The 26,150-nt window shown below is 55.0% G+C and overlaps 3 protein-coding genes across 4 annotated transcripts; 1 reads left to right on the plus strand and 2 right to left on the minus strand.

The window, feature by feature from the left end:
- Nucleotides 1-873: 873 nt before the first annotated feature.
- On the plus strand, nucleotides 874-5,683 carry MVB12A (multivesicular body subunit 12A). 2 transcript variants are annotated; one of them, XM_047095778.1, is made up of 9 exons: nucleotides 874-1,047; nucleotides 1,157-1,255; nucleotides 1,386-1,482; nucleotides 3,020-3,146; nucleotides 4,175-4,294; nucleotides 4,370-4,476; nucleotides 4,715-4,776; nucleotides 5,077-5,133; nucleotides 5,305-5,683. In XM_047095778.1, exons 1-9 carry the CDS (start codon nucleotides 958-960, stop codon nucleotides 5,365-5,367), a joined length of 822 nt encoding a protein of 273 aa, XP_046951734.1. In that variant the 5' UTR covers nucleotides 874-957; the 3' UTR covers nucleotides 5,368-5,683. The 2 variants fall into 2 exon arrangements, with proteins under 2 accessions (XP_046951734.1, XP_046951735.1); XM_047095779.1 differs by lacking the exons at nucleotides 5,077-5,133; nucleotides 5,305-5,683 and adding an exon at nucleotides 5,035-5,075.
- An 8,071-nt stretch (nucleotides 5,684-13,754) lies between these two features.
- TMEM221 (transmembrane protein 221) lies at nucleotides 13,755-19,714 on the minus strand. The gene is made up of 3 exons (XM_047095517.1): nucleotides 19,395-19,714; nucleotides 17,263-17,348; nucleotides 13,755-14,224 (listed from the first exon to the last, which is right to left on the minus strand). Exons 1-3 carry the CDS (start codon nucleotides 19,712-19,714, stop codon nucleotides 13,755-13,757), a joined length of 876 nt encoding a protein of 291 aa, XP_046951473.1.
- Nucleotides 19,715-21,603: 1,889 nt separating this feature from the next.
- On the minus strand, nucleotides 21,604-25,427 carry NXNL1 (nucleoredoxin like 1). The gene is made up of 2 exons (XM_047094710.1): nucleotides 25,102-25,427; nucleotides 21,604-21,934 (listed from the first exon to the last, which is right to left on the minus strand). The coding sequence occupies exons 1-2, from the start codon at nucleotides 25,425-25,427 to the stop codon at nucleotides 21,604-21,606; spliced, it is 657 nt and encodes a 218-aa protein (XP_046950666.1).
- Between the last annotated feature and the right edge of the window lie 723 nt (nucleotides 25,428-26,150).

Raw genomic sequence — 26,150 nt, forward strand, 5'->3', positions numbered from 1 at the left:
CCTGCGGTCTCCTCTCCAACTTCTACCGCAGGGTGATTGCCTCTGTTCATTCTAATATATTTACATTGCGGTTTCGACCCCCACCCGCTACCCTTCTGGGGGGAAGGTGGCCATGACACTTCCGGCAAGAAACTTGTAGGGCCCCAAACTTCCCCTCCCAATAAATAGGAGGAGTCCCTTAGATGATTGGAAACCGCCCTAGCTAGGACCCACAAACAGAAAAAGAAAAGACACCCCTAGCCTCTTGGCAGTTGCCATCTCTGGGCCTGCCCGCTCTCCTACCTTGAAAGTGTACGGTTCTTAAAAAGCTTCTTTGTGCTTGCTGCCTTCCTTCTTAGCTGTCTTTATTCAAGCGCGGATCCTCAGGTTATTCTTTCGTGGGGAATCCAAGAACCGAGACCTCCATTCACACAATGCAGAATCTCCCACCGGTAACATGAACAACTCCTCAAGTTACACACGATTTCATGGTTCACGGTGGTCCGTACTTTTTGTTATTTAAACTAATAGCTGCATAACCCATGGACGTTTCCTTTGGGATGACTTCCTAGAACTACAATTACAGTTTTTCAAATCTCTTCCCTAAATGTCCAAACGTGTCCCTGGAGAAGCCGATACCGCAAGGAATTCTGGGGAACGTAGTTCTGGTTTGGGGCAGGCAAGACCTCGGCGCTGAGTAGAAACACTTCTGGAGGAAGTCGCTGTGCGTGAGAAGGAGACGAGACGATTTTCCGCAAACGTCGCTCATGTGCGCCTGCGCGGTGCACGGGGGCGTGACTTCATGTTCCCACGCGATTGGTCAGCCGTCTTCCAGGCACGCGCAGACAGCCCCCTCCCCCGCCCCGCCTTTCGCACGGTCCTCTGGGAGTTGTAGTTCAGACTCCTGCCCCAACACGGCCGCGGGTCGTCGGTTCGGACATCTGAGGCCGTCCTGGCCTTCGGCTCTGGGCTCGGAGGATGGATCCAGGACCCGGGACCGACACGGCGCCGCTGGCTGGCCTGGTCTGGTCGTCGGCTTCGGCGCCTCCGCCACGGGGATTCAGTGCGGTGAGCGACGTCGGGGGCCGGGGATCAAGTGGGGGGCACGGGATCAAGTGGGGGCACAGGCGGCCGCGTCGGGGTAGGATCCTGGCTCTGACTCCCGTCCACATCGTAGATCTCCTGCACCGTGGAAGGGACGCCCGCCAACTTCGGCAAGAGCTTCGCGCAGAAGTCTGGCTACTTTCTGTGCTTCAATTCTTTGGGCAGCCTAGAGGTAAGGGGCGCCCATCTTCGGAATCCCCGGGGTCAGCCCACTCCCCCGTCCCTTTGCGGGGCCCTCCGCCAGGGGCGCTGTTCCTGCTGCAGCATGACTGTCGCTGTGTCCTCCCCTTCCTCCCTCTCAGAATCCGCAGGAGAATGTGGTGACCGATATCCAGGTCCTGGTGGACAAGAGCCCCCTCCCACCGGGCTTTTCCCCGGTCTGCGACCCCCTGGACTCCAGTGAGGCCCGCGTCCGAGACTGGGGGCGGGGTGGGGGGCCGCGTTCGGGTCCCTGTGGGCAGGACCAGGGAGGGGCGGAGGGACGACAGGCACTTGTTTTCCGAGCCTCGACTGCCCACTCGATGCACTGGGTAATGACAGAGCCGGCTGAGGCGTGGAGCTCTGCTCCAGGGCGGGGCCACATGCCCTGCCCTGCGTAAAAATGTGCCATTGGCACAGCCTTTGTCCCAGAGTAAGAGTCATGACTTGTTTTATTACTGTTCCTGCTATATCTTCTTAACTGGTAGCCAAGTAGAACCCTCGCCATTTCCACGCCTTTTCATTCCCAGGCTTTTGCACACAGTTTTCCTCTGCCTGGAGCACCTGTCTTCGACTCTTGGGGCTAGTTAATGCTTGATTCTCCCTCAGGTCTCTGTTTAGTCCCCGCCCCTTCTGACTCCTATAGCCCTGGTGCTGCCCTTCCAGCCCTGACCACCCTGCTTTCCAGCCACCTGGCTCTCCCTGCCTCTCACTGTGTCTTGTCATGTGTATTTGGTTTTTTTTATTTTTTATTTTTATCTTTTTATTAAATTTTTTTTTTCAACGTTTATTTATTTTTGGGACAGAGAGAGACAGAGCATGAACGGGGGAGGGGCAGAGAGAGAGGGAGACACAGAACCGGAAGCAGGCTCCAGGCTCTGAGCCATCAGCCCAGAGCCTGACGCGGGGCTCGAACTCACGGACCGCGAGATCGTGACCTGGCTGAAGTCGGACGCTTAACCGACTGCGCCACCCAGGCGCCCCATATCTTTTATTTTTGAGAGAGACAGACAGAAAACTAGCAGGGGAGGGGCAGAGAGAAAGGAAGACACAGAATCTGAAGCCGGCTCCAGGCTCCAAGCTGTCAGCACGGAGCCCCACACGGGGCTCGAACTCACAAACCGCGAGATCATGACCTGAGCCGAAGTCGGACGCTTAACCGACTGAGCCACCCAAGCACCCCTTGTCATGTGTATTTGACTCTCAGGGTGTATCTATTGATATTAGAGTCGGCAAACATTTTACGTACAGGTCCAGATAGTAAATATTTTAGGCTTTGCAGGCCAGAGAGTGTCTGTTGCCTTTTCCCTCCATAATCCTTTAAAAATGTGAAAACCGTTCTTAGCTGTGCAAAAGCAGATCTTGGCGTCTTTTGGCTCACGGGCCAGAGTTTGCTGACCCCTGGATTAGAGGACTAAGGAAAAGTGAGGTTGGCAGGGCCAGGATGGGCACTCAGTTCCATCCGATCCCACAGCTACCCACCCTTGCCATAGGGGTGCACGGTCACCCCATGAATGCTTCTCCATGTCACCAAAGATAGGCCTGCGCCAATGGCCCCGAAAGGCTACATGGAGTCCCCTCCTACGGCTATACCATTCATGACTCAACCACTGACCTAAAGCTATCCAGGTAGCTGCCTTAAATAGCACCCTGGCAAGCGTCATCCTGGAGCCATCTTTGGGTCCGTTCTCTGCTTCTTTCCTCTTCTCACTCCCTTGCCCCCCACCCCCACTCCCAGAGGCCTCTGTGTCCAAGAAGAAACGCATGTGTATGAAGCTGGTGCCCCTGGGGGCTGCAGACACAGCTGTGTTTGATGTCCGGCTGAGTGGGAAGACCAAGACGGTGCCTGGATACCTGCGAGTAGGGTAGGGTCCCCCCCTTACCCTCCCCCCACCTCTGGCCTCCTCCCTTGCCCTCCAAGTCCCATATCTGCCCTGCTGACCCTCAGGGAGTCTCCTGAGGTCTCCTGTGCTGCCTTTTTAAAAAAAAATTTTTTTAAGTTTGTTTCGAGAGAGAGAGAGAGAGAGAGAGAGTGCATGAGGGGGTGAGGGAGGGGCAGAGAGCGAAGGAGAGAATCCCAAGCAGTCCCCGCAAACCGACCTGGGGCTCCAACCCCACACGAACTGTTGAGATCACGACCTGAGCTGAAACCAGCAGCGGGATGCTTAACCGACTGAGCCACCCAGGCCTTCTCGTGTGCCTTCTACCGCTTACCTGTGCCTCAATTTCCACGTGTTAAAGTCTCCTTACTTATTTATTTTATCTGGAGAGGGAGGAGGGGCAGAGAGAGGGGAAAGGAGAATCGCAAGCAGGCTCTGTGCTGTCGGCTCAAAGCCCCACGTGGGGCTCGATCTCACGCACCATGAGATCAGGACCTGAGCCGAACTCAAGAGTCCGATGCTTAACCGGCTGAGCCACCCAGGCACCCCCTCAATTTCCGCACCGTTAAAACAGGAGTAATTGTATCGATCTTGTAGGGTTCTTGTGAAGAGTGAGTTGATGGGTCTGAAACGCACACTGTGGTGATCTGACCCAGCAATATTTTTTTTTTTAATTTTTTTTTTCAACGTTTATTTATTTTTGGGACAGAGAGAGACAGAGCATGAACGGGGGAGGGGCAGAGAGAGAGGGAGACACAGAATCGGAAACAGGCTCCAGGCTCCGAGCCGTCAGCCCAGAGCCCGACGCGGGGCTCGAACTCCCGGACCGCGAGATCGTGACCTGGCTGAAGTCGGACGCTCAACCGACTGCGCCACCCAGGCGCCCCGAGACCCAGCAATATTAACTAGGGTGTTGCTCAGGGTGCGGGCTGCGATCCTGAAAGGAAAATCCCCCGAAGGGCTGGGGTCACCCCATCAGGCTAGGACCCCTCCCTACTTCTCTCTCCTTCTAGGGACATGGGAGGCTTTGCCATTTGGTGCAAGAAGGCCAAGGCCCCCAGGCCGGTGCCCAAGCCCCGAGCTCTCAGCCGGGACATGCGGGGCCTCTCCCTGGACCCACCTGCCCAGCCCAGGTGAGTCCTCAGGCTTGGGAAGGGGGCGGCCATGGGGGGAGTTAGGCCTGACCTGTGCTGTCCTGCCTCCACCAGCAAGGGCGGCTTTCCAGAGCGGACCCTGTCCCGGGTTGGCTCTCGGGCATCTACTCTGCGGAGGAGCGACTCCATCTATGAGGCCTCCAACCTCTATGGCATCTCAGGTGAGCGCAGAGCAAAAAACTGAGGCACGGGAGTGGGGGGTGGGGGGGGGAGGGCAAGGCTTACCCAAGGTTGAATAGCCAGGAAGGGGTGGAACCAGGGTTGGAACCAGGCCTGGGCCTCCCCCGTTTTGTAGAGATTGGGGGGTGGGGATGGCGCGAGCCTCTCTGCTTAGGGTGGGCGGCAGGCGGGCCTCAAGTCTCCTGTGCCTCAGCCTCTGTCCTCACTCGCTCTCCTCAGCCATGGATGGTGTTCCCTTCACACTGCACCCGCGATTTGAGGGCAAGAGCTGTGGCCCCCTGGTGAGTCTACGCTGGGCGCTGGGGACGCCTGGGTCTGCCCCTGTCAGTGGCAGGGAGGGTCATCCGTGCCTCCAGTGCCCCAGCACAGAGGTCCATGTTCCCGGGTTGGAGGAAGCTGGAGGGTCTCAGGCTCGGAATGGGGCATCAGGAGGGACAACCGGATACTGGTGGCCCCAGGCTGTGGCAGGAAGGGTGAGGGGATGTTCAGGCCAATACTGAGGGAGACCCTCCTTGAGGTTCAAGGAATGGGGGTTCCAGGTTGGGGTCCCCGCCCGGGACTGATCTGCCTCTGCCCGCCAGGCCTTCTCCGCCTTTGCCGATCTGACCATCAAGTCACTGGCGGATATTGAGGAGGAGGTGGGTGCAGGGCCCAGGGTGGCATGCTGGGGTGGGGGGGTTCTCTCCTCCCTTCCCGTCGCCCCAGGCTCCCCCAGCCACACCCCGTCTCCCAAAGGCTGGAGATCTCCGAGTCCCTAGTCGTTTCCACCCCCTCATTCACTCTGTGCTCTCCTCGCTCCGCCTCCCCAGTATAACTACGGCTTTGTGGTGGAGAAGACTGCGGCTGCGCGCCTGCCCCCCAGCGTCTCGTAGCCCTTCGTCAGCCCCAGGGAAGAGCCCCGCCCCTGCCGGACACCCGGGACTGGCAGCCACCCCGCCCCACAGCATCTTGGGAATCTTGGTGGCGCAGGGCATTTTAGACCCTCAGCCACGCCAGCGGAGCGACAGCCCTGGAGAAGGGAGCAGGACAGGTCCGCTCGGTGATGGGGTCTCTCGCCCCTGGGCCCTGCAGGGCAGGGGTGGGGGCTGGACGGAAACCAGTGCCTTCAAGTCATTTGTGTCAAAACTCTCTGGTGCCTGGAGGCCACGCGGGCGTCCTCCTGGCAATAAACACCGCCCTGCGCTCGCCGTCTGGAGTCCTGATCCCGGCCGCCGGTCCTCTGTGGCTCAAAGTGTTCACCACGCACGCGCGGCACGAGCCAGGGGGCGGAGGTGACCCCAGTGCAGGACATCTAAGGCGGCGCTGCCACCACCCGCCTTCTACAGAGGGGGAATCAGGCTCCGCGAGTGCCTGAGCCGGGGACGTGGGTCACGGAGAAGACCTGGTCCGCCCCTCCAGCATTGCGCAAAACGCGAATAATCGTTTCAGTCACATTTATATTGCGGGGACCCCAGCCCCAACACCTGATGCGCAGCGTCTCTTTCAGTCTTCCCGCACCCCGGTAGGAAGCCCCGGTTTTGTTGCGTTTTACGGAGCGGGAAATTGAGGCAGGGGCCGCTAAGGTCACAGCTGGGATCTGAACCCAGGGCCTGCTGTCTGAACTTTCGAGCTGCTCTACGTGTCTCTTTTCCTCTGCCGGGTGACGGGTACGTTCCGTCCATTCTCATTATTGGCGGTAATTAGGTCCCTTAATGTCAGCGAAAACTGAGGGAGTACCGGATTCCGTGGGGGGTTCCTACCAGCCTTTGGTCACATTTTTGTCAAGCAATCGGTACCGGGCCTTGTTTTGTGTGTGTTTCAAGACCCCGTGTTTAATACATACTGCTGATTAGTTAATGTTGAACTTCCCGCCGATAGCGCTGTTAACTTATGCCCGAACAAAGTTCATCTAATCCACACATTTTCTCCAGGAGGCACATCCCTGCCTTCTTGCGTGTGGGGACATTAGGTAGCACGAAGCACTACACGTGGGGACATTTTTATTTTTATTTTTAAGTTTATTTATTTTGAGGGGGCGGGGAAAGGCAGAGACAGAGGGAATCCCAAGCTGCCTCTGCCCTGACAGCACAGAGCCAAGTGCACGGCTTTAACCCCCCAACCATGAGGTCGTGACCTGAGCCAAGTCCGAGGCCCCGATCAGGCGCCTCGGGGGCTTTCTTAAACAACAAAGTTGCCGATGAAAAAGCACAACGATGTGAAAAGCCTGCCACTAGGTAGACCACAAAAAGGCCACCTGTTTACGGGTGAAAACAAGACGCCAGAGTGTCACCACGTTCCCCCTCAGCTGGGAATGAGTCCCCCAGTGATTCAAACTCCCCCCCCCCCCCCATGCGTGTCCTTGAATGGCCACAAAGTGTGCAAGTATTGGCTGGGGGGTGGGGTACAAGTGAATTTCAGCCAGTAGAACTCACAAATACGGAATCCGTGAAGAATAGGCTGGACCCATTTGTTAAACGAATAGCCCCAGACTAACACCATTTTTCTCCCACATCCGTGCTCCTTCCTTTAATGCTCTGTCTTCCCTAGGTCCCCACAGCTTCCGGGTGGCCCAGGTCCTGCTGCGGTCAGGAACATCCCCAGATCTCTGTGGCTTCGAAAGGCTAAGGCTTAGTTTTCATTCATCCCACGGGCCCATGGCAGAGCAGCCCCAGACTCGGCTGGTCACAGTCCCTGAAATCCGCCTGAAGGGGCTGCCACCATCCCCTGGCGACACTAGGGGGCGGACTCCAAAAGGTCTTGCACCATCAGTTAAATGCCCGGGCCTGGAAGTGCCTTTGTCAAAGTTCTGCTCACGGGTCATCGGTCAGAACACGCCCCACTGGGCCCCCAGAAGGGTTGTGCCACCAACTTTTTTTAAAATAATTTTTTTTTAATGTTTATTTATTTTTTTTTCAACATTTATTTTATTTTTGGGACAGAGAGAGACAGAGCATGAACGGGGGAGGGGCAGAGAGAGAGGGAGACACAGAATCGGAAACAGGCTCCAGGCTCTGAGCCATCAGCCCAGAGCCTGACGCGGGGCTCGAACTCCCGGACCGCGAGATCGTGACCTGGCTGAAGTCGGACGCTTAACCGACTGCGCCACCCAGGCGCCCCTTAATGTTTATTTTTGAGACAGAGAGAGAGAGACCGAGTGTGAGTCGGGAGGGGCAGAGAGACAGGGAGACACAGATTCGGAAGCAGGCTCCAGGCCCTGAGCTGTCAGCACAGAGCCCGATGCGGGGTTTGAACCCACGAACCGCGAGATCATGATCTGAGCTGAAGCCGGAGGCTTAACTGACCGAGCCACCCAGGCGCCCCTGTACCCCCCACTTGTACCCCCTGTCCTGGGGGTCTGAGGGGAGAGACAGCAAGCTGTCCCGGAGAGGTGGACGAGGGGAAACCGTAAAATGTGCCCCCTCCCCCATACACTTCAGCTGCCTTGGGAAAACTAGGCCTTTGGTCGAAGACATCGCCCCACCTCTCCCCTCACTGGGCACAGACAGCACCTGCCAGGTCCCGCCCAGGCTGCTGTGGCGCCGGCCGTGGAATCTGATCTGCCCGGGAAGTAAAGGCTGTTTGTTCTCTCTGGTCGCCTTCTTGGCCACCCTGAAATCAGCTTCAGATCACTTTCCAGGGCATCCGCGGGTGACCAGGGGCCCCCCAGATGAGCCGTCCTGGCCTAGGATCCAACTGGGCTTGCTGTCATCACTAGGCCAATGACCCTGCAAAATCCCAACCCTCTGGGCCCCACAGGGCCTCAGGACAGCCTGGGGAAGGTCCAGGAGAATCGCCATGGAGCCCACCCACCCACTCCTGACTTGGGCCACATCCATCCTGACTGCTATGGCTGAGCTCACATCTTGGGCTACAGAGAAGGGAGCCAAAGCTTTATCCTTCCTGCCCAGGCACTGAGACTGAGGCGTCACAGGGCAAGATGAGGTCCCAGCTGCACTGCTCACTAGCTGGTGACCCTGAGCTGTGGCTTAACCTCTCTATACCTCAGTTTCTCCATCTTTCCAATGGCAATCTCCATGGTCCTTACCTCTCAAAGGTCCTTACCTTACCTGACCCAGGGATCGAACCCGTGAACCGGGAGATCATGACCTGAGCTGAAATTTCATTGCTAGAGTTCATGGTATGGATGTACCAGTCTGGTCACCTGTTGATGAGCACGTGGGTTGTCTCTCATTCGTGGCCACTGAGCAAAACTACTCCGAGCACTGTTGTACGCGTCTTTTGAGGAACGCACTCATTCCCGTTGTGCAAATGCCCTGAGTGGAGATTGCGGGTGGTAGGCGAGGCCTGGGTTCATCTTCAGCAGATACAGCCAAGCAGATGTCCGAGGCTCTTTGGACCAACGCACCCCCTCACTCACAAGGAATGAGAGTTCCAGTGACTCCGTGTCTTCACCAACACTTGGCACTGTCCGACTTCGGCTCAGGTCATGATCTCACGGTGCGTGGGTTCGAGCCCCGCGTCGGGCTCTGTGCTGACAGCTCGGAGCCTGGAGCCCGCTTCAGATTCTGTGTCTCCCTCTCTCTCTGCCCCTCCCTCACTTGCACTCACTCTCTCTCAAAAATAAAGAAATAAACATTAAAAAATAATATGCTCATAAATTGTTTTTTTGTGTGTGGGGAGGGGGGATACGCCCCTTGCTGTGCTGAGCCATTTCCTTCAAGGTGGCCTCTGGCCTTCCATTCTAAATGTCATTAGCACAGAGGACGCCAGCTGCATTCTGCCACTTTCAGCAGATTGCATGTGCAGAAGAAGTGAAGGAGGGAGACCGGTTGCTGCCTCAAGGGGACAACAAGAGTGATGCCTGTGTGAGTCAGGCATGGTGTTTGGCACATGGTGGGCATCTAAACATCAATAGTTCTTCTCATCCAGAGATAGCGTGGTTAAGTGCTTTCGGTATCCCTCCCCCGCCCCACTCATGCCTACTGTTGCAAAAATGCAACACAGCTCAAGCAGATGCTATCTGTGCCCCCCCTCCCATCCATCCCATCCATGTTCCTCTCCACATGATGAATGTCACTCGCAGCAATTATCTGCAACCTTGCCTGGGGTTTGTGTGGCCACAGGTGTCCAGCTGGTGCGTAGGGAAGACCAGAAGTATGAGGGGTTAATCTCTCTCTAAGCAATGCCTGATGGTGGTCAGAGGATAAGCACCCCAGCCCTGATCCCTTGTGTTGGGACCACTCTGCTGGGTGTGCTCTATGCTGTCTGCCAGAGTTCCCCAGCAGGAGGGAACCCTGGTTGCCCCCCCCCAACCCTGGGCACTGTGTCCTCACTGGTGCCCCTGAAGGGCTCTGGGACTTCCTGGCATAACCTCCCACATAAGCAAACCACATCCCCCAAATCATCTCAAGGTGTGATTCTGAGGATCCCAATCCAAGGCTACGTCTTTGAGAGACGTTGTCCACACGCTAAGTCCCACCGGGATGCCAACCACTGCTTTTGTTTGCGTGGCCTGTGAACTGAATGGAGACATCGATACCCTTTCTGATTTGGTCCTCACAGCTGTTTGGTGGAGAAGGTTACCTGATTTTATTAAAAAAAAAAAAATTGTGTTAATGCTTATTTGATTTTGAGAGAGAGAGAGAAACAGAGCACGAGCGGGGGAAGGGCAGAGAGAGAGAGGGAGACGCAGAATCCGGAACAGGCTCCAGGCTCCGAGCTGTCAGCACAGAGCCCGACGCGGGGCTCGAACCCACGCACCGCGAGATCATGACCCGGGACGAAGTTGGCTGCTTAATTGACTGAGCCGCTCAGGCGCCCCCAAGGTTACCTGATTTTATAAAGAAGGAAACTGAGGTTGCAGGCTGCATGACTGTTCGCTGGGCCAGATCTGTCCCAGTTCCCGGAGCACCAAACCCTTATCGGGTACCCAGGACACAGAGCAACTTGAGCATCTGGTTCCAGCCCCGAGACAACCTGATTCCGGCTGAGATACGAGGACGCTTGGCACCCCTTCCAGGGCACGGCTGGCAAGGGGGGCACGTTTCGGCCGGGCTATGGGCATTGTTCCCAGCCGGCCTTCTGAGCCGGAAACTTGCATAGCTTCCCAAGAGGATGAGCAGGGGTCAGACTGGGATGAGGCTCGCGAGCTCGTGGGGTGCAACGTTCAAGGAGCTCGTTTTAGTTCAGAGGCCCATCTGCTCCCACAGGAGGCCTGAGAGCAAGTGCCTCCTTAATTATTATTATTTTTTAATTGGGGTGAAATTCACATCACACAGAACTCGCCATTTGAAAGCGGACAATTCAGTAGCATTTCGTGCACTGACAAGATCGTGCAGCCGTCACCACTGTCTAGTTCGAGAACATTTTTTTTTTCTTTTTTAATGTTTATTTTTTGAGAGAGAGAGAGAGACAGAATGTGAGCGGGGGAGGGGCAGAGAGAGAGGGAGACACAGACTCGGAAACAGGCTCTAGGCTCTGAGCTGTCAGCACAGAGCCCGACGCGGGGCTGGAACTCATGAGCTGAGAGATCATGACCTGAGCTAAAGTCAGACGCTTAACCGACTGAGCCACCCAGGCGCTCCTAGTTCCAGAACATTTCTATCACCCGGAAAGGAAACCCTGTCCTCACGAGCAGATAGCAGCATTCTGTTCCTCCCACCAGTCGTCCGTCTCTACGGATCTATCTGCTCTGGACGTTTCCTACGCATGGAATCACACACTGCGTGGCCTTTTGTGTCTGACTTCTTTCCCTCAGCGTGATGTTTTCACGGTCACCCACCTTGCAGTGCTGTGTCAATGCTTCGTCCCTTCTTACGGTTGAGTAAATATTCCATTGTATGGATCGATCATATTTTTTTACCCACTTACCTGTTGAGGGACACTTGGGTTGTTTCTACCTTTTGCGACCAGTGCTGCCGTGAACATGTTTGCGAAAGAGTTTGTCGGAATCCCTGTTTTCAATTCTTTTAGGCCTCCAATTTTGCACCCACACCCGGGTCCTTGCCCTGGGGACGAGGCTGAGGGGTCCAGCTTCTGGTTCCCCTGCCCGCTGCAGGAGATGAGGCACTCCTCCCTGGCAGACAGCTGTGGTCCTCCCTCCTCTGCTCCTCTCCCACCCTCTCGGAGCCCTCGGGGCCTGCCCCATTCCAGGGGATTCTCCGAAACCGCAGTTTCCAGGGTTTCTCGGTCACCTGCTCTGGCCTGGAGCCCACTGTGAACTTCCAGCCATCGCCACCACGTGGCCTCACAGCCTGGGCCTCGGTCTTCCCATCTGCAAGTGGGGTTGTCCTGAAGATTCACCGGGGCCAGGAAGGTGCCTGGCATGTGCCCGCAGAACCAGGCTTGTGAGAAGGATGGGACACTTATTCTTTTGTTTGTTTGTTTTTTAAAGTAAGCTCTAGGGGCGCCTGGGTGGCGCAGTCGGTTAAGCGTCCGACTTCAGCCAGGTCACGATCTCGCGGTCCGTGAGTTCGAGCCCCGCGTCAGGCTCTGGGCTGATGGCTCGGAGCCTGGAGCCTGTTTCCGATTCTGTGTCTCCCTCTCTCTCTGCCCCTCCCCCGTTCATGCTCTGTCTCTCTCTGTCCCAAAAATAAATAAACGTTGAAAAAAAAAATTTAAAGTAAGCTCTATGCCCAACGTGGGGCTTGAACTCACGACTCCAAGATCAAGAGTCACATGCTCTACTGACAGCCTGTCAGGGGCCCCAACATTTATTCTGGTTGTATCTTCACTGATATTTATCATGCTCCCCGAGAACCTATGTTCCTGGCTACCCCACATGTCAGGCACCCTGTGGAATGTTCGAGTGTGTTCTCTCCCCACTCCCCCAGCAAGGAGGTGTTCTGTGCAGCTTCCTGGGAGGTGGCAGCCAGAGTCAGTGGGCCACCTGGGTCTGGGTATATCTGATCAGCAGGGTCCCTGCCAGGGTCACGCTTGGGGACTAACTGCCTCCCCCCGCCCCCCCCCCCTGCCGCCACCGCTGGGTGCTGTCACCTCTCTGACCTTTGGAAAGGGTCCTAGGGGGGCTTTGAGCCACTATGTGGCTGAGTCACCTCTACTCCGCGAGCCTTGGAGTACCTCTGTGGTCCAGGAAGGGACATACTGGGAGAATTCTGGGGATATCTGTCCATTAGGGGTTGGGATGAAGGCCAGGCATCCATCCCCCACCCCCCAGTGAAATTTACATACATGAGGATTTGTGGGACCTGGGTCCCTGACTGAGGTCTACAAGGAACATACCCTTGCTCCCCACTTCTGCCTCCTCACCCCCACTCCTGTCACTCCATCCATCACCCCGGGCCTGGGCTTGGCCACACAGCATGTTTGGATGTGGCTCAAGTGACAAAGGAGATAGTGAGGGTCGGAGTTTATTTGAGGGTCGTGCAGAACGGGAGGGGGGGGCAGGGCCTCTGGAGACCCTGAGGGCTCTGAGTTATCCACTCCAAGCCTTGTCAGTTTCGTGAGCCCCAGAAAGTGGTCATGGACCCCGCCTTTTCCTGCCACCACGCACCCCACCCGACTGACAATGGCACAGGTTGACATGTGTGGAGGACCTACTGTGCACAGGCACCTGGAATGGCTTACACCGAGTCTCCCAGGAGCCCTAGGAGAAGAAGCTGCTTCTGTCCCCATTTTATAGACAAGGAAAGTGAGACACAGAGCCGCGAAGTCTCTGCCACAGCCAGAAGTCTGGGTCCAGCCCCTCAGGTTTACCCGTGGCCCTGGGTTGCTCTGAGCTCAGCACACACAGATTTCAAATGCTCACAGCCCGGAAGACGTTGCAGAGTCTGAGACTTGCACTGTCAGCAGCACGGGGGTTACAGAACCCAGGTTCAAATCCTGCCTCTGACGCTCAGTATTGGCCATGGGACTCCTGGTGAGTCACTGCCCCTCTCTGGACCTCGGTTTCCTCATCTGTAAAATGGATGGAGACATTTAGAGAACCACGGCATAAGCCCAACCCTCCCTCCTGCCTATAACATCTGGATAGCTACATTTCCCAGCCTCCCCTGCCGCGAGATGTGGCCATGTGACTGTTCTCGCCTGTGAGGTATAAACAGGAGGGCCCCCAGGCTTCCCGGGGAGATTTCCAGAAGATACCGAGCCTGCCCTGGCCTCTGCCTTTCCCTCTGAGAGGAGATGAAGGCTGGAGCCCTGGCAGCCATTTTGTGCCATGAAGCAACCTTCAGGACAAAAACCAGGGATGCTGTGAACGGAGAAATCAAGTCATACTGCTACTATGGCTGAGCCTAGACTTATCTTTACAGAATCCTCTTCCTGCTGCCTGATCCCAGGTCTCTGTCCCTGGTCCCTGGGTTCACACCAGGGTGGAGTCCTTCCCTGAGCCCCCTGGCCTGTGGCCCAGCATGCTGCGCATCTCATGGGTGATCCCTTCCCAGTGCCCCCTGCCAGCTGACAGTGTCCGGTGCATGCGGGATAAAGGCAGGCTGCCCTCCCAGCCTCCTCCCTTGGCCGTAGGCGCTGTAGCAGCACCCGTGGGTCTGACGGGGTCCCCAGGTTCTGGGAAGGATGAGTAGGGGGTCCGGTGGTGGGTACCCTGCTGGGGCTGAGCCCTGGGGCTGGCCTTGGAGACTTCAGCAGGACGGACAGGATCCTCTTCAAAGTGCGGTGGGGACAGTTCGTGGAGGCCACGGCGGGTGGCCCGGGCAGCTCGGACCAGAGTGTGGGTCAGTGCCGCCACCAGGACCAGAGCACCCACTCCGAGGATGGAGGCGGCGGCTGCACCTGTCTCGATCTCAAAGAGCAGCAGGGCGTAGATGGACAGTGCTGGAAAAACAAACGGCTCTCATTCACTTAGTCCACAAACGTTTGCTCCCCAAACCCTGGGAGAGCTCCCCAAACAGAGGGCAGTCACAGACACCCACACAACATGCTAGGCACACAGCTTCACCCATCTAATCTTCTCACATCGTTGTTACATCCATTTCACTATAAAATGGCAAACTTCCGTGCCTTATCATGTGTACTTGACTACAACTGAAACAACCCAGATCTCAGGCTTTCTGAATCCTGGTGATTAACTTTCAGTGAATCACAGCCCCTCTCTGGCCTCAGGTTGCTGGTCTGAACAAGACTGTTGCTGACCTGACCTTGAGGACCGACCTGTACTAGTTTTCTGTTGGCTTGTCCAACGCCCAGTTGGCATCATTCTTTTTGGTGAGGACCGTCCTGTGCATTGTAGGACACTGAGCAGCTTTCTACCCACGAGGCACAATAGCGTTCCCTCCTGCCCTGTCATGACAATCAAAGATGTCTCCAGATATCGCCAAATGTTCGCTGGGTCAGCAGAATCAGTTCCCATTGAGAACCACTGGTCTAGTGCTTACCCTCACCCTGATTGCTAACGTAAGAGCACTGACCCACCTCTCTGGCATCAGTGTTATGTATGGTACTAGGCTTGGCCAATCAGAGCATTGATTCCTCCGGTTATAGTGATTGGTGCAGGGCTAGCACATGATCCGAGCTCAGCCAATCAGAGCCTGTCCTGGGACTGCTGACTGGGATATGGGTAGGGAGGAATTTTCTTACAGCAGCAGCAGGGGACTTGGTGGTGGAGAAGCCCAGAGTGAATGGAAGACTTCTTGACACTTTGTGGGCTGTTTTTATGCTTTCTTCAGCTCTGCACTTTTGTTTAAAAAAAAAAAAATTGGGGGCGCCTGGGTGGCGCAGTCGGTTAAGCGTCCGACTTCAGCCAGGTCACGATCTCGCGGTCCGGGAGTTCGAGCCCCGCGTCAGGCTCTGGGCTGATGGCTCAGAGCCTGGAGCCTGCTTCCGATTCTGTGTCTCCCTCTCTCTCTGCCCCTCCCCCGTTCATGCTCTGTCTCTCTCTGTCCCAAAAATAAATAAACGTTGAAAAAAAATTTTTTTAAGTAAAAAAAAATTGTTTTTATTTCATTTTTCAGGGGGGGCAGGGGCAGAGAGAGAGGGAGATCTGAAGCAGGCTCCAGGCTCTGAGCTGTCAGCACAGAGCCCGATGCGGGGCTCGAACTCACGGAGTATGAGATCGTGACCTGAGCTGAAGTCGGACGCTTAACCGACGGAGCCACCCAGGCGCCCCTACACTTTTGCTTTTAAGATGCCACACTGCATCATGTTTGACATATTAAAATGAGGCCAAGGACCTTTTTTGCTCTAAACATTTTTTAAAGCGTGTGTGTTTTGCTTTGTTTTTTTAATTATTCTTTTGGCTCTGGTCAGCAACGATGGCTAATTGGATGATTGGCTGGACGTGGTCAGGAATTCTTGCTGAGTGAGGTCACCTAACCTCAAAAAAGAATCGAAATGGGAGCTGAACAAATTCTTAATTTAACACTTAATGAGGCTGACATGGTTACCTTTTTTTTTTCTCTCTTTGCGAGTTTTCTTGTATATTAGAACGAGCATATCTTATTCTCCAAGTCTCCAACTTTTTTTTTTTTTTTTTTTTTTTGCCAGCCTGTGAAAAGGCTCAAGGTCGTGGGCATCGTGTCAAAAGCACTTACAGACACAGGCATCTTTCTCAGGGGATAGCAGATTAACAGGTGACGCAAGAGGCATTTCCGATGACCGTGTTTGATCACCTGGGTCCAGATGCACCTGAGGCCAACCACCCGTGACCTTTACAGATACACGAGTCACCCCCTTCACTCTCCTTTTTTTTTTTTTAATTTTTTTTAACGTTTATTTATTTTTGAGACAGAGAGAGACAGAGCATGAACGGGGGAGGGGCAGAGAGAGAGGGAGACACAGAATCGGAAGCAGGCTCCAGGCTCTGAGCCATCAGCCCAGAGCCCGACGCGGGGCTCGAACTCACGGACCGTGAGATCGTGACCTGAGCTGAAGTCGGACGCTCAACCGACTGAGCCACCCAGGCGCCCCTCCACTCTCCTTTTTTTTAAAGAAAACTCACATCCGGAGCATTTTATTAAGTCAAGCAACAAAAGTTCTGCAGGGTTCCCTGCACGTGATATACCCGTATGTACCCCTGTATTCCCATAATGAACCCTAGGCTCGCATCTCACAAAGAAATATTTTAAGTATATCTTCTAAACTTCTGTTGCTCTGTCGCAGGAATAAGAGTGAGGCAATCATCGCAAATCCCTTGTTTTTCATTCAGCTGGAAATTATTTTCTTCCAGTAAAACAGGTCGCTTAGCGATCTAACGTGTGATTCAGCACCGAACCTGCAGCCCCATCAACACATTTTCCAAGATGAGAACAAAACAGAAGATGTCAGGAGTCTCTTTAAAGAGACTTGATGATTTGATTCCTTTACGAGCAAGCGTGGGTGAGAGACTGTTGAGCTAAGAAAAGTTATTACAAGTCAGGGAAGGAAAGCCAGTGCGGCACGTTCTTTCTTTTTGCTCTGCTTCCTATTTTGGGATTTACAACTGCATTTCTGGTTTATAAAGCAGTTTTTTTACTTAAGGCATTCTTGAGCTGGAGGTTCTGATATTTATAAGCAAATGGATTTTGCTAAGACCAACCTGTGAAACACTATCTCTAGAAAACCACCAAGGACATGGACACTTTTGTTCAAACCAGACGTCGAAAAGCTGATGAATCCAAAAGGGTTCTGAAGGCAACTACTGCTCGTGGACCCCCCCACCCCCACTGGAGTCAGATGCTTTCATGGGCTTTTGCGGGGTTTCACCCTGAATGCCCTCAGCGATTCTGTAAGGCGGGGACGGTACACGTCCCCACTTTACCGGTGAGGAAACCGGGACGCAAGGGAGTCTGCCGAAGGTCCCAGAGCAAGAAAGTGTGTCAGACAAAGCCACCCCAGCCCGGGGCTCTACCCCCCACATCCCCTCCCCCGGCACGCACCTGCTAAGTAGACAGAGACCCCGCAGCAGAAGAGGCCAAGGGCCACGTGTCTGAGGAGGCGGCAGTCATAGAGAAACCAGTCAGACCTAGGAGGGTGGGGGGGCAGGAAGAAAAAGGGCTCAGGGGGTGGGGCTGGTGGGGGGAAGCCAGGGAGGAGAAGGAGGGGGAGCTTTGGGGGATCTGAGTTCTGTGTGAGGACCTAACCATCTATCCAGCCATCGGTCTCTCCATCTACCCGCTCATCCATCCTGCCGGGTAAAGGTCCACTACCATTTACCACCCACTAATTTCCATCGGCTGTTCAACCACACAGCCAGCCAGCCATTTAGCAAGGCCCTATCGATCCATCCATCCACTTGTTTAAACAGCCACCGTCTGTCCATCCATCCTTCACCCACCCACCTCCCGCTCACCATCAGATCGATCCGACCACCTATCCACCTGGCCATTCATCCTTTGCTCACCACTCACCCATCCACCACCCATCTCCTGTGACCCATCCACGCACATCAGTCCATTCACACATCCAGCACTCACGAAGCAGCTATTATGCGGGGACCCTTGTTAGACACCTGCCTTCCGTTGTTTTACAGACCACAAACTTATTTGGGACACGAAGAGACGGAGCTCAACTTGCCATCAGAGGTGACAGAAACAGGGATTCCCGAGGGCTGTGGCGGACCGAGGACTTAGTTTTGAGCCTGGCCCTGGGCTGAGTGCTTCGCCGTGTGCATTCTTCCTTCCCCACTCCTCCAGGCTTAGGAAAGCCTCTGCTATCACTCACCTCCCACCGACACAGTGGAAGTGGCCTCCTCTCTGCGCTCACCTTTTTTGCACAGTGGCTGGAGGGGGTGATTTCAAACCTAAGTCAGGTCACATGCCCCTCCTTGCTCACAACTCTCTCAGGCAGAGTAAACCCCAAAGTCTGCACCACAGCACAGAAGCCCAGGATGGTCTATTTCCTCTGATTTCCTTACCCTTATCTCCCTCATCTCTCCCTCCAGCCACACCAATCACCTCGACCTCTAACACCCCAAGCTCATTCCTGCCCCAGGGCCTTTGCACATGCTGCCCCCCCTCCCCCCCATCACAGTCCTCCAGATCCACTGCCTCTTTTCCTCTTTCAAGTCTCAGCGCAAGCCTCCCCAGATGGTCCCGCCTCAACCACACTTACCCTTTCCGCTTCCATCACATCACCCCATTTTCTTCCTTTCCCAGCATTCAGCCTCACTTGACATTTCTGATCTGGCTTGCCTCTATTGTCTACCCCACCAGGGCCGGTCTGGGTCCACCTGGTTCCTGCTGTGTCCTCTATTTCCAGTGCTGGGTCAGCCCCCTGCAGGTGCCCAATACATATTGGTCGACTGACTCCCTGAGCTATCGAATGAATAGGTCTACTCCAAATGGTGGACGTTCCCATCTGCTCAAATCCATGGAATCCTGGACCAATGATTCTGGCTCTCCTCCCCGGGGCATCCTGGAGGGAAACACTTGGATGTGGGGCAGCCGAGTCCTTGACTCAAGGAAGGTCCCTCACTCTACATTCACTGCCTGCCCCCCGCCCCCTCCTCCCCCCCCCCCCCACCTCCCCAGGGTTCATGTTCCGGAGCTCAGATGCCCGAGCCAGGGCACAGGCTCTGTCTCTATCAGAATCAAATTCAAATCCAGTCCGCCCACTTCCAAATCAGGCAGCCCAGAGAGATCAGCCGACCCTGTCCCCTGTCGGAGCCGCAGTTACAAAGGCAGGCAGTAACGTTCAGCCGCCGCGGGGCGAAGGGGGTGGGGGGACTTCACGGAGCTAATCCTTGGAAAGCAAGAAGCACGAAGAGTTTGGGGAGCTAGCTGACCCTGGGCCCTCTATGAGCCTCAGTTTCCACCTCTGTAAAATTAGCACCTGCGGTAAATTTTCAACTACTATAGGATGGAGGGAGGGAGAGGTGATAGAAGTTGGGGATGGAGAGAGAAGGGAGGAAGGCAGGGAGGGATGGAAGAAAGGAGAAGGGGAGAGGGGATAAGGGAAGATCCACTCCCCCCGCCAAACCCCCCGCGCAACCTGAGGCCCAGAGAGGGGCGGCGGCTCGCGGGCTCGCCCAGCCCCCAGGCGGGCGTGGGGGTGGAGGGGCTTGTCCTACCTGCCGGGACCCGGCCCCCGCGCCAGTTCGGCGCCCAGGTGGCCGCAGAGCGCGGCGAGCAGAAGGCTGGTGAGGCCCAACACCAGGGCGAGCGCAGCAAGCGCGGCGGCCAGAGGCAGCAGCGCCCCGGCCGCGTCCTCGGGCAGCCCTGGGCCGGCGTCCAGCTCCGGGCCCAGCCCGTCGGTGCGCATTCCCCGCAGCTCCGCGCGGCCCGCCTGCAGCTGGAACAGCAGCTGCGCTCCCAGCGCCGCCAGCACCGCCGCCGGGATGCCCAGCAGGGTCATCGCGGCCAGCACCCGGCCCCCGTAAGACCGGGCCATGGTAGGGGTCCCGCGGGCCTGGGTGGGGGGCGGTCGAGGAATAAAAGAGATTTTTAGCGGCAGAGAAGTTGGGCGGGAGTCCAAGGGCCCCCAGGAGTTCCGAAAGGGGGCGGGACCGCAAGGGGTGTCTGAAAATTGGGGGGCCGTAGGGGGATTGGGACGCCGATCGCAGCGGGGATGAGGAAGCTCCGCGAAAACTTGGGACAAAGTCTTTTCTCCTCCCTCTGGGGTCCCTGCGGGCGCCCCCTCCCGGCCTCCAGGTCCTGGCTGGGCGGGGCCGGCGCGGGGCGGGGCGGGGCGAAGAAGAAACCGAGGTGGCCCCAAGAGCTGCAAAAGCTCGGTGGCCGGATCCAGGGAGCCCCACAAGTCCCTAAATTCATTAAAGCGACCCCCCACTCCGCCCACTGTCTTAAGCACCTGTTTCACTGTTTAAAACAAAAACAAACAAAAAAGGAAGCTTGAACAAATTTGTAAATCATTCACTTTTTAAAATTCTTTTTTAACGTTTATTCATTTTTGAGAGACAGAGGGTGAGTGGAGGAGGGGCAGAGAGAGAGGGAGACATAGGATCCCAAGCAGGCTCCCTGCTCTGAGCTGTCAGCACAGGGCCCGGCGAGAGGGGGGGGGGGGCTCAAACCCACCAACCCTGAGATCATGACCTGAGCCACCCAGGCGCCCCTTAAATAATTCACCTTGATATTTGGTCTCTTACCTGCAGTTGGCTGTGATTTCCCCTCTGTTCAACCTTTTTTCAAGGCTTTGCAGAAATGTTGCCTCCTGGGCGAGGCCCTTCTGGACCCCCCTTGAGTGGGCACCCCTATATCTTGCTACAAGTCTTTGGTTATTATTTATTTTTCAGTTTTAGAAATTGAGGTGAAGTTTACATGACATAAACCATGCTGAAGCGGACAATTCAGAGGCATTTAGTACATACGCAATGTTGTGCACCCATCATGTCTGTCTAGTGCCGGAATATTTTCATCATCCCTAAGGGAGACCCCCCTTCCCCACCCCCCTCCTCCAGCCCCTGGCACTGATCTGCTTTCTGTATCTGGGTTTGCCTGTTCTGGACATTTTCTATAAATGGAGCCCGACGGTATGTGACTTTTTTGTGTCCAGTTCCTTTCACTGAGCATGTTTTGGATGTTCATCTATGTTGAGAGCACGTATCAGTGTTTCATTCCTTTTTGTGGCTGAATCGCATTCCACGGGGGTGGACGGACCACATTTCGTTTATTCATTTCTACGTTGTGAAGATGCACATTCAGCCATTTGTCTGAGTCTGTTTTCATTTCTCTTGGGCGCCTACCTACTAGTGGAATTGCTGTTACCAGCAATAATGTGATAATTATATAGTTAACTTATCGAGGAACCCCCAGACTGCTCTCCACAGCGACTGCACCATTTTCCCTTCCCACCAGCCGCGCGCCAGGGTTCCAATTTCTTCATTTCCCTGCCAACGCTGGCTATTTTCTGGTTTTTGATTATAGCCATCCTACTGGGTGTGAGATGGTATCTCATGGTGCTCTTGATTTGCGGTTCCCTAATGGCTAATGATGTGGAGCATCTTTTCATGCGCTTGGTTGGTCATCTGTGTATCTTCTTTGGAGAAGAAACTGCCTGTTCATACCCTTTGCTTATTTTTGAATGGGTGGCCTGTCTTCTTGTCCCCCCCCCCCCCCCTCCGGGCAGCACTTTGAATCTTCTGAAGCCCTTCTGTTTCCCGGAGGTCTGAGCGCCCCTTCCTGTCCCCCCTCCCCCCGCGCTGGGGGTGGGTCCGCTGTTTCGGGGACAGCTGGATGTCTGCCTCAAGTGTCCACTGCTGTGTCCCTGTAGGCTCTGGGAGGGCACTCTTCGGGAAGTTCAGGCGTGTGCTCTGCGCAGGGGTCTCAGAACAGCCCCCCGTCCCCGCCCTCCGCCCCGCCCTCCCCCTCGGGGTCGCTCTCTCTCCTGGGACCGCGTTTGCCCCGAGCCGCCGGGTCCACGCGGTACTTGCAGCGGCGCAGCGGCTCGGTGAGGCTCCGGGGCGCGGGGTCGTCCAGGTCCTCGGGCTGCAGGAAGTTGCGGTCCAGCACCTCCGCCGCCTCCTGCCAGTTGGCGAAGCAGGCGGGTCCCAGGCGCCGGATCTCGTCAGTTGCGTCGCGGGTGAGCACGTCCCCTCCAGGCTTGAGCACCACGACAGCCGGCAGGCGCTCCACGGAGAACTGGCGCCCGAGATCCCTGCGGGGCGGGCGGGTGAGTCCGGTTGGAAGCCCGAACCCGCCCCTGAGCTGGGGAGCCACACAGCCCTCCTCCCGGTACTTACTGAGCACCTGCTGTGTGCACTACCCCGTGCCGGGCGCTGGGGGAGCCCAGAGACGGGACCAGGCCAGGCCTCAGTGGCCTCTGCACTGGGTGTCCAATACCTCAGACATGCTACCGCCTCAGGGCCTTTGCACTGGCCATGCCCTCTGCCTGGAGCACTCTCCCCGGACTTCTGTGGGTTAAGACCCTGTATGCTGGGTAGCCAACCTCAAATCTCAATGCCTCGCTCTCCCCTCTGCTGCGCTGTGCCTTTTAGCATCCAACGCACTGCACCCGTTTGTTTTTCCTCTTTTTTTTTTTTTTAAGTTTATTTATTTTGAGAATGTGAAGGAGAGTGCTAGCAGGATAGGGACAGAGAGAGATAAAAAAATCTCAAGCACTCCACACTTGTCAGTGCAGAGCCCGATGCGGGCTCGAACTCAGGAACTGTAAGATCATGACCTGAGCCGAAGTCAGATGCTTAACCGACTGAGCCCCCCAGGCGCCCCTATTTTTCCCCTTTATCATTTTTGCCCACCATAGAATGTAGCTTCACTAGGGCACAGATTTCTGTCGCCATTCACCTGGGTCCCCAGTGCCTGAAACAGTATAGGGCACAGAATTGAGGCTCAGAAACGGTGTGGGATGAATGAATGAATCAATACTGATAAATGTCATAAAGAAATACCAAGCTGGGTAAGGGATTGGTGGTCAGGGAGGGCCTCTCCAAGGAGGTGATCTTTGAGCTCAAAGCTGCAGGATGAGGAGGGCACTGGGCGGCCAGGGTCCCAGGCAGAGGACACAGCCGTGCAAAGGCCCTGAGACGAGAGGGAGATTAGAGTGCAGCCTTGATCAGAGGCCCTGCAGGCTCGTAGTAAGGAGTTTCCATTTTGTCCCCAGTATGAGGGGAAGCCAGTGAGGAGCCATCCACGATCCCAGGAGACCCCAGACCAAACCTCCCATCTGGACCAGAATCACGCACAGACATTCTGAAGTACAGGGGGAGACCACACTGAGCCCATCGTCCACAGTTGTTAATTTCCATCCACTGGGTTTTTGGGTGGCCCTTTTCCGGGCCTCTGCACAGAGAATGCATGGCACTTGTAAAGTCACACAGGACTTTACAGACTTAGCAAAAAGAAATACAGGACACCTGTTAAAGTTGATATAATAAATAAAATAAAATAAAATAAGAATTATATAACAACATGCAATATGCGGGACATACTTATACTAAAAACACGTACTAAAAAATTATTCATTGGGGCACCTGGGTGGCTCAGCTGGTTAAGAGTCTGACTCTTGGATCGGCTCAGGTCATGATCTCACAGTTGGTGAGTTGGAGCCCCGTATCACTGATCTTGTGAAGCCTGCTTGGGATTTTCTCTCTCTCTCCCCTCTCTGCCCTCCCCCACTCGTGCTCGCTCTCTCTCAAAATAAATACATAAAATTAAAAAAAATATTCATTGTTTTTGTGAAATTTGCTTTTAATCGGGCATCCTGTGTTTTATCTGGGGACCCCGTATGCGGGTAGGGTAAGGAGTAGGGCGATGGGGACTCGCTCACCCTCTGTCCAGACATCTAGCCCCATTGAAGGTTTGATTGAGAGGACCCTGCCTCAAACAAAGTCAGCAGGTCAGTGTTTGGCTATGATGCCCTCACAGCTGGCATTTCTGCCCTGGGTTAGGGAAATGTTACCAGTTTGCCAGAAAGATCCCCCTCGGCTGCAGAGGGGCCAGGGGGAGTGAGCAAGTGTCCAAATCTGATAATGTTGGATGGACAACGAAGGTCTCCGGAAACTTCCAACTTGTGGAACAAAATTAATGAAATCGGTAAAGTGTCACAAAGTCTGAGACGCCCGCTCAAATGGTTCAGTGCACGCTCCCACGTGTGCCGAGAAAGAAAATCTGGCAAAATGTTAACGATTGTATTGTTGTTTCGTTGTATGCTTCTTCCAACTTAAAAAGAATTTTTTTATTGTTTTATTTTATATTTGAGAGAGTGAGAGAGACAGAGCATGAGCAAAGAGATGGAGACAGAATCCGAAGCAGGCTCCAGGCTCTGAGCTGTCAGCACAGAGCCTGATGGAGGGCTCGAACCCCCAAGCAGTGAGATCATGACCTGAGCTGAAGTCGGACGTTCAGCCGACTGAGGTGCCGCACAGGCACCTCAAAAAGAAGGAAAGTTTTACCGCAGAAAAGGGGAAGATTCTTCTTCTTTTTTTTTTTAACATGTATTTATTTTTGAGAGAGAGAGAGAGAGAGCGGGAGGGAAGGAGGGGCAGAGAGAGAGGGAGACAGAAGATCCGAAGCAGGCTTTGCTTTTAGTTCAGCCTCGATGTGAGGCTCGAACTCATGAACCATGAGAACGTGACCTGAGCTGAAGTTGGACATTGAACCAACTGAACCACCCAGGCATCCCTGGGGAAGGTTCTAAAGTAGGAGCAAACTGCGATACCGTTTATTGGGCAGCTCGGTGCAAAGCTCGAATCCACTCACGTCTCTCTCTCCTCCGATGCCCTCCCTGGCTCCCAGCTACTCTGAGGACCACACTCATACTTGTAAAGATGCGTTTGTGGCGCCACCTGAGACCTGCAGACCTCTCACGCCTGTTACTCCTTACAGGTCCCCGAATTGGCTGTTCTTTGCCTGATGGCCTCCCAGCCTTTATCTGTGCCTTCTGCCTGGAAGCCCTTCCCTCGCTTCACTCTTTCCCCTCCTATCCTCCCTTGGCCTTGGGGTCTCTCTAAAGGCACTGCCTCAGGGAAACATCCCCTGACCCCCAAACCTCAGCAAGGTCTGCCCGTTATGTTCCCACGTGGTATCCTCCCTTTGTCCTCGGGAACACAACTGCAGTTTGTTATTATGTGTTTGAGTCTTTGTGTCATGTCTGTCTCCCCAGGTTGTAAGCTCCTTGGGAGCTAAATGGAAATGGGCATATGCACCCCTCCCCCCTGTGCACCCCCCAGGCTGGGTGCAGAGTGCCACACAGGCCGAGCTCATCAATTCCAGATGGAAGGGAGGCAAGAATGAACGAATACTTCACTTTCAGCAGAAATAGCTCCTCCTCCAGGAAGCCCTCCCTGGCCTCTTCTCCCATCTCACCTCCTCAGGTCATCCTCGAAGGGCAGGAAGAGCCACTTTTTCGGCATGTCCCTGAGGAACAGATCCTGCTCCTCCTCTGTGGGGTCCTGGGACACGTACACCAGGGCCAGCTGGGCTGCCCGCAGCACGTAGAACTCATCTGTGAGCCGCACGAAGAAGTCCCTGAGGATGGGTGCGAAGGCCTGGCACTGTGGGCATGACCCAGCGCCAAAGAACAGCAGCACCAGCCGGTTCTCCAGCCTGCGGCTGAGCTCAGCCTCCGTGTCCAGCTCGTCCTGGTCGCTGTTGTTGCGAATCAGGACGCGGCCAGAGAACAGGGAGGCCATGGCAGCCCCGGCCGGGAGCTGGGGACAGGGTGGAGGGACTCTGTGTGGCCCTGGGCCTGCTGGCTGGCTTCTGGTCCAGGATTAGGGATCTTTAAGGAGGCCAGTTCAGGACCTCACTAATCTGCCTACACCGTGACCTGATTCTGTGCTGCCTCCAAGGGCAGAGACAGGCCCCTGTGGGCTCCTTCTCTGGAGACAGCTAGAAACCCAATCCATTAAGGCACAGGATTGCAAAGGAAAACGGTCATACTGATATACGGGTGTGAAAATATTTTATTACGTTGTGACATAAAAATACATGTGCTTCTTTGTGAACTGAATGCATTCAGTAATCCTGATTCATGATGGGTCTACAAAGTATTGTGATTTCTTTTTTTGTTAATGTTTTATTTTTTATTTTTGACAGAGAGAGAGAGAGAGAGAGAGAGAGAGAGCATGAGTGGGGGGGGAGGGACAGAGAGAGAGGGAACGAACTCACGGACTGCAAGATCATGACCTGAGCTGAAGTCGGATGCTCAACCGACAGAGCCACCCAGGTGCCCCGAAGTATTGTAATTTCTTTTTTTTTTTAATTTTTTAAAAATGTTTATTTTTGAGAGAGACAGAGACAGAATGCGAGTGGGTTAGGGGCAGAGAGAGAGGGAGACCCAGAATCTGAAGCAGGCTCCAGGCTCTGAGCCGTCAGCCCAGAGCCCGACGCGGGGCTCGAACCCACGGACCGTG

Source organism: Lynx rufus, unplaced genomic scaffold (genome assembly GCF_022079265.1).
Source record: "Lynx rufus isolate CCGP_SWC_20201006 ecotype Redwood Valley unplaced genomic scaffold, mLynRuf1.p SCAF_4, whole genome shotgun sequence".
NCBI classification, from domain to species: Eukaryota; Metazoa; Chordata; class Mammalia; order Carnivora; family Felidae; genus Lynx; species Lynx rufus.

Excerpts from the sequence above, each read along its gene's own strand:
- MVB12A (XM_047095778.1), top strand. The coding sequence starts at position 958 with ATGGATCCAGGACCCGGGACCGACACGGCGCCGCTGGCTGGCCTGGTC. Across the intron at positions 1,048-1,156 it reads CGCCACGGGGATTCAGTGCG|ATCTCCTGCACCGTGGAAGG; the intron begins GTGAGCGACGTC and ends TCCACATCGTAG. Across the intron at positions 1,256-1,385 it reads ATTCTTTGGGCAGCCTAGAG|AATCCGCAGGAGAATGTGGT; the intron begins GTAAGGGGCGCC and ends CCTCCCTCTCAG.
- TMEM221 (XM_047095517.1), bottom strand. The coding sequence starts at position 19,714 with ATGGCCCGGTCTTACGGGGGCCGGGTGCTGGCCGCGATGACCCTGCTG. Across the intron at positions 17,349-19,394 it reads CGGGGGCCGGGTCCCGGCAG|GTCTGACTGGTTTCTCTATG; the intron begins GTAGGACAAGCC and ends CCACCCTCCTAG. Across the intron at positions 14,225-17,262 it reads GGTCTCTGTCTACTTAGCAG|CACTGTCCATCTACGCCCTG; the intron begins GTGCGTGCCGGG and ends TTGTTTTTCCAG.
- NXNL1 (XM_047094710.1), bottom strand. The coding sequence starts at position 25,427 with ATGGCCTCCCTGTTCTCTGGCCGCGTCCTGATTCGCAACAACAGCGAC. Across the intron at positions 21,935-25,101 it reads TTCGAGGATGACCTGAGGAG|GGATCTCGGGCGCCAGTTCT; the intron begins GTGAGATGGGAG and ends CCCGCCCCGCAG.